The 12,823-nt window shown below is 37.8% G+C and overlaps 1 protein-coding gene across 1 annotated transcript; it reads left to right on the top strand.

The window, feature by feature from the left end:
* Positions 1-5,798: 5,798 nt before the first annotated feature.
* On the top strand, positions 5,799-6,967 carry LOC148014909 (zinc finger A20 and AN1 domain-containing stress-associated protein 2-like). The gene has a single exon (XM_087665285.1). It carries the CDS (start codon positions 6,135-6,137, stop codon positions 6,669-6,671), a length of 537 nt encoding a protein of 178 aa, XP_087521411.1. The 5' UTR covers positions 5,799-6,134; the 3' UTR covers positions 6,672-6,967.
* The last annotated feature ends 5,856 nt before the right edge of the window (positions 6,968-12,823 follow it).

Raw genomic sequence — 12,823 nt, 5'->3', positions numbered from 1 at the left:
TGGGAATCTTGTTATTGTACGTGGTGCTAAGTCTAGTACCCTCTATCCTTCACTTGTATCTAGTCACTTGACCATGTTTTGGTTGTGGCTTTCATTCCACATGTATCACTTTGGCATTGCCACCTTAGGCACATGTCTTTGAAAGGAATGAAAATGCTTACCAGTTTGCAATATCTTCTTCCCCTAGACTATAAGCATTTTGAGACTTATGGTCATTGTTTATATGGAAAGCAAACATGTAGTACGCATAAGAAGTCTGGCATTAAGCGCATGGGTGAGCCTTTGGCTCTTGTTCATTCAGATGTATGTGGTCCCATGCCTTGTCAGTTGCTAGGTGGTGCGAAGTACTTTGTCACAGTCATTGATGATTACTCACATAAGTTTGGGCTTATCCTATTATGTAAAAATCAGATGTCTTGTCTACCTTTTAGCATTGACTTGATCTTGTTGAGAACCAATCAAGACATAGGCTAAAATGCCTAAGGTCAGATAATGGGGGCGAGTATGTCTCAAAAATCTTTTGAGCAGTTTTGTGATGAGTGAGGTATTAAGCGTTAGTTTATCACCCCCTACAGCCCTCCCTAGAATGGTATTGGTGAACCCATGAACAAGATGATTTAGGAGAGAGTTTACAGTATGCTTATATGCAAATGTGAGGAAGTGAGAGAGTACAGACATCTTTAAGACTTCTTATGTAAATGTGCATACATTGTAAGTGCTACCCTTCACAATAGCTTGCCTCTAAGCTTGATCTTTGAACTATTGTAATGCAAGGCAATTCCAATGTTCAATAATATGTAATGTTAATCAAACTAGAATATGTGGCTAATCTTTATATGCATTTGTTAACATGAAAGAATGTGGACACTCTACTAAGTTTTACATATATTTGTTAACTTGTAAGAATTTGGACACACTTTTTGGGGCTAAAATCTTACGACATGGTACATGAACTTCACTAAGTCACATTGTTTTTCTAGACTTCATGAGAAAAATGCATAAATTGAGATGGTTTGATGCAAGGTAAGCAAACACTCCAAGTTATGAGTGTTAGAGCTATTTTGGGCTCACTCAATAAAAGCTCATACAAGTACATGTCATAGGGGCTTATGTGGTCTAGTTCTCCTTGGTGTTTTCCTAATTTTAGCTTGTAATATCAAGTTTCATCCTCTTTATTAGCTTATTTCAATCTTCTTCCTAAATCTAATATTTTGTTTGACTTACATCAAAAGCAATGTATTTAATATCATGACTAAGAGACCAATGCTCTACAAAGTAGCTTTAGGAGGTGTTCCACTTAGTCATTTTGGTATGTGAATCTTTACAAGGTATCTATTAGCATAGACATGTACACACGTGGATGTGTCCTATCGTGCACATTCACCCTTTCTTTTATGATTCCTTGTTGTGCACTTCAATTGAAAACAAAACTCCTTTGATGGGAGGTCTTCTTTACAAACATTGAAGCAACATTTGTATTTACTTTCAAAGTATCTAGTATGATTGAAGGTTAATAGAATGGGTGCATGCTATATGGGTAATGACTCAAGTAGAGACAGAAGAAGAGTTACACACAATAATGGCATATGGGTAACTATTGGGTCACACTTAGGGCCAATAGTTCACACTGAGGTTTCTGGGGTTAGTGGGGCTTGCTTCCCCCCATCATCACTCCACAAACTTGAGCAAAAATGGCTATGCTAAGGGAGAGCTTAACATGCTAATGAATCATATTGCTTCTTCTTTTCTTGCAAAAGTGACAAAAATCCACAACCAATCACATCCACCTTGCCCTTGGTGATCAAAATTTTAATGGGGGAGGAAAAGGTTACCCTTGGTGCAACCAAACACCGAGGACTTAATCAAGGAGAGAAACACTAGGTGTACCTTAGCTTGTATCCATATCAACATAATGAGATGGCACTTTTTGGTTCAAGAAAGGAACAACTCAAAGGAGCACTTTTTAATGTTCCTTTCAAGAATGTAATGTAAATATTCACACTAAAAACTAATAGAATCTTGGAATCACAACATTGTAGTTATTGAGGTGTTATGTTTGCCAGCTTCAAAGTATGTGTTGACATGACATCAAGAAAAGCTAAGTAGGTGGTTGCAATGGAGTGATTCTTATTTAAGGGATAGTCTTTTCGTGATATAATCAAGAACAAAATATGGTTAGGCTAGAATCTAAGGTGGAAAAATTATTTTTAAATCTCAATAAGTAAGGTTCTCGTTTCTTTTCTAGTCATACATTTTCTCTTTACGTGTTGATTTTTCTAGTCAGTGAACTTATGCATATGGGTTGTTCATATAAACTATGAGGTTTTATTAACAAATGTAAAACATGAAAAGCTTGTTCAACAATATATTGGAAATTGATACTTTGTTTGATGAAGTCTCTTAATACAAATGGAAGTGCACCATATCTCATCTTGGAAATACCATATGTCATTATTTTGGAGAAAGTCAAACCACTTGATTACACATCAACACAAGAAGCATTGTGTTGAAAGCTAACAAGTTGATTGAAGCCACAAGAGGACATGTTCAATGCTTTGCACATACAAGAAGAAGAAGATTTATTGTGCCATAACTTTTAATATTATGGTTGATTGAGTATAATCACTAACTTTATAAAAGGTAGTTGATCAACATTCCAACTACATATATGAAAATATATTTCTTAACATTTTATTTGTACCAACATTGAACTAGTACCACTTGCTAAGCATTTTCCTTGAACCATCTCTTGCATTTGGCTAATCATGCAATTGTTTACATGAGACTTTTTCCCACACTCAAGAAAGCCATCACAGCACCCACAAGAGTGATGAATATTTTGAATTGCTTAGCTTGTGTAGACTTGAGATTTGAAAAGATATCACGATACTAATCTCATACCAATATTGGGCCACCACCACTCGAAAAGCATTTTCCCTGAACCATCCCGTCTATTTGGCTAATCATGCAAGTGTTTTACATGAGCCTTTTTCCCATGCTCAAGAAACCCATTACATCACACACAAAAGTGATGAATATTTTGAATTGTTTAACTTGTGTAAACTTGAGATTTGAAAACATATTAGTTGGACTCTAACGTGATGTATTTCCATCATAGTTTAGAGTGGTTAATGAATGTCTTATTGGAACCAACCTTGAACATAAAAGTTGTTGCTTCAAGAGGCACCTTTTCAATAAAATGCTTAGAGACACACACATCACTACTATAATTAAAAGATGAAACATGATCAACTCATCATGGTTTACTTGAGGCACCTCTTACATGCTTACGGTCTATCAATGTTGAAACTTGTTTGTCATTAAAAAAATTGCATCGGGAGTGCCTTTGAAAATTTTCAAGTATGCTTGAGAGATGGATTCAAAAACCCATGTTTGGCAACAAATGTAACTTCTCATATATGAGAGAGTTACACCGATTGTTTCAACCCTACAATGTGTATAAAGGTGACTTGCATGTAGGTTGTCTAGATGTCAAGATCGTTCTTATTTATGTACAAGTGAAGATATATAGGTGAGTGATGTATATGTTAGTGCTCATCTAAACCTTACATAGATACATCTAAACACTTTGGGCTCTTTTTGGAGATTGTGACATTTCTATTCTATGTAAACTACTACTTTGTGCTAAAGGTTGGATATGGTCCCTCCAAGTACTCAAAACGAAATAAATATGTGAACACATGTATGATCCTTTCAAAATGTGGAATGGAGAGTATCATGCTAATGTATAAGAAGAAAAAAGGAAAACAGGTGTAGACCCAAAAGGAGGATCCAAAAATGGTTTAAACTCCATATAGCTAACTTATCATGTATGCAATTAAAGACTAATCTCTATTAATTTTAATTATTTGGGGCACATAGCATCCATGTCCTTCCTTTTGGCAAGAGGAAAGAGGTCAAAGCCTTATAAGGGTTCCATATTACCACTCTTAACATAAGAAGATTCATTGCATAGAACTTTTGAAGGTATTTTCCTTTTGCAAGCAACCTTGATTTTTTCATCTAGATGTATAAGAAAAATGAAGAGACATTTGAGCCCAACCTTAAATATGTTTGGAATTTCATATCTACCACGTTCAAGGGAGGTCAAAGGCATCTATACATCTCTGAAAATGTGGTCCCTAGTTATATCACAAAATGGCTACCGTATGTAGCAAAGGAAACCCTCGAGTCTTCGATTTTGAGATTTAGGCACACTATTAATTCATATCGGCAAAGTATATGTCAAATTCATGGCCATGATGGAAGCTATGATTGACGAGCTTTCAAGATTGTTAACATGTTTTTTGTTCATTCGTGCTATTAGGCTTTTGTCCCTCTATTTTGCTCCCACGGAGAAAGATCTCAACATTACTTGCATGTGAAAACTCCAAAGTAGAGTGTCTCCAACATGATGGGCTCCACTTCATTGGTAATCCCAACTCCAACCACTTTTTAGGTAGGATGACCATTTGAACATATAAGCAAGCTCACACTTGCTTAGGAGCATATTTCTGAATAGCTAGTTTCTGGAAGTGCATACCACATTGGATACCATTCTAGACTATCCTCTTATAGCAAAAGCATTTCCTCAAATCCTACAATGGGGCTTGAAGCAAGTTTCTTAACATTAAATCCTCGACAACCTCCAAGCAAGGTGGTTCCAATATGATCCCTAGGGCCCCAATGTGTGGCATTGCTGTGGGATAAAAGGCCCTACCTAATTAAGAATAATTTTTGGTGTCAATCTCTTGATTCCCAAATTGGACGATGCATATTAATTTGTTTGATAGTCCAAATATCTAGAATTATTAGAAAAAACACCATATTTCAATGCACGCGACTTTGGTTGTGTTGTCATAAAAAACATGTTATGTGTGGCTTTACATGCTTGCCTCAAGAGTTTAATGTTAGAGCGTTGGTGTTATCAACGAATTGAACCCTCAACTTGTCATTTCTATGATTGCCACTTAAAGCCATGACATATGTAGGTCAATTCAACTTGTGCGAATGTGCTTGATCAAGTAAAAAGGCGTGCGGATAATTACCTTGCACTGATCTCCCACATCTGAGAGGACTTTGGAGAAGTCTTGGGAGTGCCTCCAAAAGGGGGCTACTTGCTTTACCATTACAAGCCTAGGTCTGAGCTGTTAGTGCCCGACTTGCTAGGTTACTAACTCATTTTGCAATGTCTAAAAAAGCCAAGCTCTAACTCCGTCTACATGTAAAGTTATAGGGGGTTCTCAGGTTATTGGGCCTTGTATCTCAAGTAGGTGCACATTTTTGTGCCGCCACCATGGGAACATTGGTTTCAATGAAAGCAAGATCTTGGGTGCTCTCCAAAAAACTACGATTAGTACTCTTAATGATGGATATAATAATAACAATTAGTACTATTCTTACAAGGTAAAATTATTGACCAAGACTACTTATTACCATTGCAAATTTAGCATTTTCATAATAATAATAATAATAATAATAATAAATGTAGCATTCTTATTGATGTAATGCACTCGTAGTGGTGGGTGTCATAATAACAACAACAATTAGCTGTAGTACTCTTATTCATGTAAATGCCATCGACAAATTATTGACCAAGAGTAGTTATTAGCATTACGATTTTAACATTTTCATAATAATGATTAGTAGTATTCTTATTGAGGTAATAAAATTAATTACCAAGGGAGGTCCTAACGTCTTATTAAATAATTAATTTATAATTTGTTGCGATAATTAAATTATTATCTTGTTGAGGCAACCTTTCTAAACGCACACCACTGTGACGTGTCGTCACACGTGGCGACATTTGTTTAGCAAATGCGAGAGACTTCTTCGTCTCCGCCACCGTCTTCCTTCTACATCTCCGCCATAGCCACAAAGCAGATCTGCCCGTCTCTCTCTCTGTGTCTTCGTACCCCTTCTTTCAATCTGCTGGTGGCGCCACAGCCTCCGTCTTCCCCTCCATCTCCCATGGCCGTGTCCCCAGGCTCCTAGCACCCCTCAGCTCCCTGCCAGTCGGTCTTTAGGGTTTCCCCATGCCTTCTCTCTGATGTGCCTCCCTCTGATGTGCTTCTGTTCTTGTCTCTTCCTTTCGCTCTCCTGACATATCTCAAGCTTTTCCGGAGCGAGCTCCCATGGCTCAGGAAAGTTGGAAGATGGACAAAGATGAGACTGGCTGCCAGCCACCTGAAGGTCCTGTGTTTTGTGCAAACAATTGCGGCTTCTTTGGCAGTGCTGCCACCATGAATCTGTGCTCCAAGTGCTACAGGGATCTTGTCTTGAAGCAGACAAGAGCCTCAAAGATTGCTGCCGATGTGCAGATGAAGGATACGGCGGAAACACAACTGAAGGAAACAAAGCCAAAGCAGGCAGAAGAGATTGATCACGCAAGTAGTGAGGATCCTCGTAGCTTGCAGCCTTCTGATGATGGATCTGCCTCATCGACACCAATACTGACGCAAGAGCCTTCGCATCGACCACCAAATCGATGCTTTACTTGCAATAAGCGTGTTGGATTGACGGGATTCAAATGCAAATGTGGTGATATTTTCTGTTCTTTGCATCGCTATACAGACAAGCACAATTGCTCCTATGACTACAAGAAGGCTGCACAAGACGCAATAGCGAAGGCCAATCCTCTTGTCAAGGCTGACAAGCTCGATAAGATCTAAGTTCTCTGAGCCGTCGCCCTGCTACTACTTCCTTCTGTCGTGAGACTGCTGGTTGGTACTATCTGTTGTGCAGGCACATCTTTAATCTCAGGCTTCTTAAGCTATTAGTCCAAGCTTGTGACTAAGTCTGTGTATTTGTGTAGTTTTTCCCCTGCCGTAGTTGTGTGCTTTCTTTTTAGAAGAAGGCGTTAATATTTGTTTTTCATATGAATTATTTTTATTTGTAAGCTGTCAAATGGAGAAAATTTGCTTCTGTACATCTGAAGTAGAATAATTATAGTTTTATGCCTCACAAACTCCTGATTTGGCATCATTGCATGGTGCAACTCTGCTGTGTTGTGATGAGTGCGCTTGTTGTGTGATCTGACATACTAATCAGGGTAGTTGATACGAGAGCAAAGGTATGAGGTCCCCAGACTGTATGTTTAAGACAGCTGATCTTTGCACGCTGTCAAAATTCCAATGACTGGACATTGGATCCGAAGGTTACAGCTTTCTGAACATTGAAACTGCATAAATGTTTTATGCATAATGTTTTGTATGATGCTGCCTACAACTTCAAATTGCTTCCTCTAAGGTACATGCTTGGTGGAGGTGTTTAACCAAGGTCTGTTATGCATTGAGTGGCAAACTGGTGATTATGGCCTGAACATAGCTAAATGACTATGTGATGGTGTCATTTCTTTGTGTAGAGAATTATTTCCTATTGGATTCTTTGCGAGTCCCAGTGATGCTAGGTGTGCCTCTCGTGAGGCCTTTGTAGTGCTAATTGTATGGAGTCTACTAATTGTAGATGCTTTAGTGGTCCACAACGGATATGCCAGAGCGCAGATTACAGAATACGTGGGCGCCTTTCAGAAGGCCTTTGTAGGACTAATTGCAGAGGGCTAACAATTGTGGATGCTTTTGTGGTCCACAGCTGACAAGAGGGTACATCAAGGAAAAGATGGGATTTTGTCAATATTCTGATTCATTTCTTGGATCTAGATATTATGGGTGCTATTGATGGTTCCTGTGTCAACTGGTACAGACTATGAGTCCAACTGTTTATGAGCATATGGCAGAAGTTAAGCTGTTGTAGGCAATGATTGCTTAATATAGAGGGCAAAGCTGTGAAGATATAGCAATTATCTACAAGAAATAGGGTTTGTGAGCAAGAGCACCGTTACACTTAGGTCGGGCTCAGGATGCCACTATTCGTTAGGTGTGCAGTTTTGATAATTAGCTTTTGGCTCCTGAGCTGTGTGTGAGGTCAGGAGCACATTCGGTCGTTGGGAATAGAGAGCAAGACCTGTGGCCCCCCTCATGCCTATCAGCCAGTACATGTACAAGAATTGTCTTAGCTACCTCAGTCGAGCTGTTTAGAGGTACTCTAGGTTGGGATCATATGGGCAAATCAGCTACTGACATTTTTCCTCTACAGAGGTCAATTCTTCCTACTGGTAGTAAGTGTCTTATTGTTTCAATGGAATGGTAATTGTTCCTCGAGAACGTGAGTATTGTATGATTGAAAGCACTTGGTATTAGACAGTGGAAGTGTAATGAAGATCACTTTTAGGCAATCGACATCCATAATGATTGTAACTGCTTATGAGGAATGCAAGATATCTTTACTCTCATGTAAGGTTAGCATGGCCACTATTGAAAATTCAGTCAGCGGTTGGACAGTCTTAGCCAATAAACTATCATGAGTGTCAAATAGCACGTTTGGGGGCTAGGTAAGGTCACTTCTTTTATTTGCTTTGGTTTCCTTACACATTACAGCAATCGAGTGCATAGTCAATGTATTCCTGAGTAAAGTGGCTCATGAGTCATGGTGCTGCTCTTAAAATCCTTGTTTTCTTGCGTCAGCTGATATGTGCTCGACTTATCTTGGACCTACGATTCTATGTTGGACTTGTATTATGGTTAGCCTTACAAGCCTCTCCATGTGATTAAGATCATTGGTGAAAGTAGGTGTGTAAAGGTAGTTTTTTGTTTTCAAGTGATCAGCATGTTAGCTAGCAAACTACATTAATTTTCATATGATTACTGAGGAGCTAGATAGGTATCAGCTGCTGCAAGTGTTTTGCTTGTTTTGAGTCTTAAAATCCTCACGCCCCCCATCACCACCACTAGACCCCACACCCCCACCACACCACCGACCCTCTCTCCAAACCAACACACGCAACCCCTCCCCCCTTTTTTCTTTCCTTGAGGGCTTGGAAAATTTATCCTTTACTTTACTTTTCTTTTTCTTTTTCCTTATCCCCTTCGTCCAATTAAATTAAGATTGGAATAAGGTTGAATCATACGCATGCTATTAAGTAGTGCTTGGCCTTTGTAAGAAGTGTTGAAGAATTTAGATGTTTGATAATAAAATGATGATTGTTTCTTTTCTCAGTCAAGTGAGATGTGTTAGCTTCTATTAGAATTCTTGGTTAGCCTCGAGTCAAAAGCACATGGCAAGTAGGATGGGTAAGCAAGGTAGAATCTCATGTATGTGAGAACTATAGAATTAATAATAGGGTGATTTGTAGGAATATGGATTTTGGTAGTAGAAAATTCAAAGTTTGTATGCTTGGGAGGGGCTTTTGTATAGTGACAAAACCTTTGCATAGAGATGACAATCCATCAAACTTCCCTCCTTTATTGCACATGTTGAAATTGATTGCTAACCTCTAGTAGGAAAGTATGCATCCATGGAAGGAGAAGTTTACAACTTCATTCAGCTATGGCTACTCTTGTTTGAGTTGCACCAATTGGTAGGAGTTCTTACACCTTTGTTGCAATCAAATTTCACATTTAGCCATGTAGGCTTGAGGTTATTCCTTGAGATTGTTGTTTGGATAATTTTGTAGGAAAAGGTGAGCTAAATTTTTCATTTAGTACTAGAAGATGTTGATATTTTGTGCTTGCCAAGTCAATGAAGAGGGCTTGCATGTAAGAGAACATTGTTATCTCCTAGTTTAATAGAAGATTGGATGATCGATGAAACTATCTATGTATTGTTAAATTGATGTGAGGAAAACTAAACTCAAATGCATACATGTCAATTAGACTATATTTGTTTGTCTTTTGCCTATATTTGGTAATTGCATATGCATGCACTCAATTATGGATACAACATATGTATATTTGTATGTCGTGTATGTGTGTGTGTGTGTGTGTGTGTGTGACATGCATGCATCCATGCACATGGAATATATATTACATGTGTGTGTATGTATGCATGTTTGTATCTACATGTATGCATCTTGAATACCATTAGATCACACAAATTTTCTACTTAATATAAGTCCATAAACACATTCATAAGGTCTAGTTATACAGGATGATGGTGCACTCACCTAATTGACACGATCACCATCTTGAAAGGTCATGGATGTTAGTGGCTTGAGGGGGAGGGGACTAGGTTGGGGAATGATCCAACAGTTGATGTTGGATACAAACCATTACCTATTAACTTCTCTCTTCTCTCCTTTGAGATGCTTATTTAAGAGACTTCACAAATGTCAACAAAGATTCTTCAAATGCATTATGAAGCTAAAAACCTGCTATTGGCTCCATGTTTTTTGTGCTTAGTAGTTAAGGAGCATGTCGTGGAATTGCAAGATTGAGCTATATGCAAAATTGTTGCATTGTTATGATCACGAAGGTAGAGAATGATCCCTCTTCATGATATCATTTTTATGCACATGTTTGATGTACAATAGAATGGTAGTCGGTCATACCCTTTTGGGTGGGGTCCAAGAGGTTCTCTAGTGGGGAGGTGGCCAAGTTTTTGACAATATTTGCAACCCATGAACTTAATTGGTGAGCCTAGTAGATATTGCCACAATGCCTACTATGTTGGCATTGAGAAAGAATGTTTGAAGGTTGCCACTCTTGGGTGTGTTGCACAACATTAGAATGCACAAAAATAGAACTTGGTGTATTCTTTCGCAGCTCCAATATATCTTCTTTTCCAAATCTATTCTATATAATATTTAGAAGTTCGCCTTGGGGACCTTGAACCAGTTAGAAGGCTCCCAAGCTTATGTAGCACAAAGGATGAAAAATTTAGTATTTAAGAAATAAAGAGGGGTTTTTCTTAAAGAGTGAGCGGGGGTTATAATCTCTCTCTCTCTCTCTCTCTCTCTCTCTCTCTCTCTCTCTCTCTCTCTCTATTGAACATGCGGATACTTTCAACCTCTTTTAAAATTAAATATAGGATATGGTCATGGAAAGGGGAAAGGTGAGTATGAAAAATTGTATATAGCTTTCTTTCTTTCTTTCCTTTTCTTAGAGAATTTGTTTAAAAAATTAGACATGATATGATATTTTAATGGTTGAATATATGCATGCAATATATATATATATATATATATATATATATATATATATATATATATATATATATATATATATATATATATATATATATATATATATAACATTTATAAATGCATATATCATATATTATAGTTGAATTTTTAAAAATAATTGAATATATGCAATGAATTTAATTTTAATGATTAAATATATTTATGCAATGTATGGATACTCTAAAACTACACAAAAATCCATAGATAATAAAAACACGTGTGTGTGTGTGTGTGTGTGTGTGTGTGTGTGTGTGTGTGTGTAGATATATGCATGTATGTTACAAACATACGAGTGAAAAGAGACTTATAAAATACACACACATACAAACATATATTCACACATGTACATATACATATACATAGAATGTATACATATATATAAACATTCATACACATGTACACATATAAGGTGAAAATATAAGAGGAGGAAAAAAACGAGTGAAAATAAAAATGGAGAGAGAGAGAGAGAGAGAGAGAGAGAGAGAGAGAGTTAAAGAAGAGTGTCATACATTTGAGACCATACAAATAGACACATGTATTACACACACACACACACACACACAAATATACACGTGTGCGTGTACACAGAGCATAGGAAAAACGAGAGAGAGAGAGAGAGAGAGAGAGAGAGAGAGAGAGAGAGAGAGAGAGAGAGAGAGAGAGAGAGAGAGAGAATAGATTAAAAAAGAGGAGAGAAAATAATAAGAGAAAAATACACATACTTACGAGACCATGCAAATGGACAGGTATAAAGTAAACCCCCCCCCCCCCCCCCCCCCAAAAAAAAAAAAAACAATAAAAAATATACATGAGGAGAGAGAATGGATACACATCTATAAAGTGTACACACACATCCACCCACAAACATGTGGATACCCACATCTTTACACACACACACACACACACACACACACACACACACACACACACACACAATGTATGCACATTTGGTACGTATGTAAGGATGAAGGCTTTGTAGGTATACCATAAGGTTGCCTATAGTTGCACTTGTATAGGGAGTAGTAGTCACTCAAGCTCTACTTGGGTTATGTTCTACATGTGATTCCCCAGGCTCAATGGTGAACCCTCACTTGTGCAATGTAATGAGGATGTAGTTGTGAGATGTATCTAACGTTGTATTGTTTGATATCATGAATATAAGTATTTCTTATTGAGATATCTTGTGTGTTTTTCTATTGTGCCATTTTTGTGCCTCATGATAGGTTACCATTGGAAGTTTCATGAACGTCCATAATAGTTGGTATCAAAGCAACTCTAGCATGGAGCATACTAGTTCGATGGGGGAGTAGGCTCACAAACGTAAAGATTCTACCATGACATGATGTGCAACATGATGCGATGACCTCAACAAAACACGACATACATGACACATTGTGACGTCCCCCATGTGTAATATCTGTTGAAAACTGGAAGAGAACCTACTATACCAATAAAGTTCAAGGGAAGCCGTGGTGTGATAAAGACACAACATACCATCCAAATGAAGGATTTTTTTTTTGAAGAGGAGGACAAGCTATGTTAATGGCTCAAGACCACATACAAGGAGTTATAGCTCAAACATGTAAAGCAAACATGAAATATGATCAAGGAGTTAGAGAAGAATCACAACAAAGCAATTGATGTGTTGTGCAACTTGGAAGGGAAGATTAAAGAGTACCTAGAGGAGGTTGACTTCCAACTGCTCATGGTGAGAGTAGGATCCAAGAGTCCAAGAGTTGAAAAATGGATCAAAGCCAACCAAAGAAGAGTAGAATAGCCAAGAGAAGCCAAAGGAGAGCCAAGGAA

The sequence above is a fragment of the Lygodium microphyllum genome, chromosome 24, assembly GCF_053477565.2.
Source record: "Lygodium microphyllum isolate KBCC chromosome 24, Lygodium_microphyllum_v1.1.10, whole genome shotgun sequence".
Classification (NCBI taxonomy): Eukaryota; Viridiplantae; Streptophyta; class Polypodiopsida; order Schizaeales; family Lygodiaceae; genus Lygodium; species Lygodium microphyllum.
Note: the sequence above shows the minus strand (reverse complement) of the source record. Positions and strands in the feature narration are given on the sequence as shown.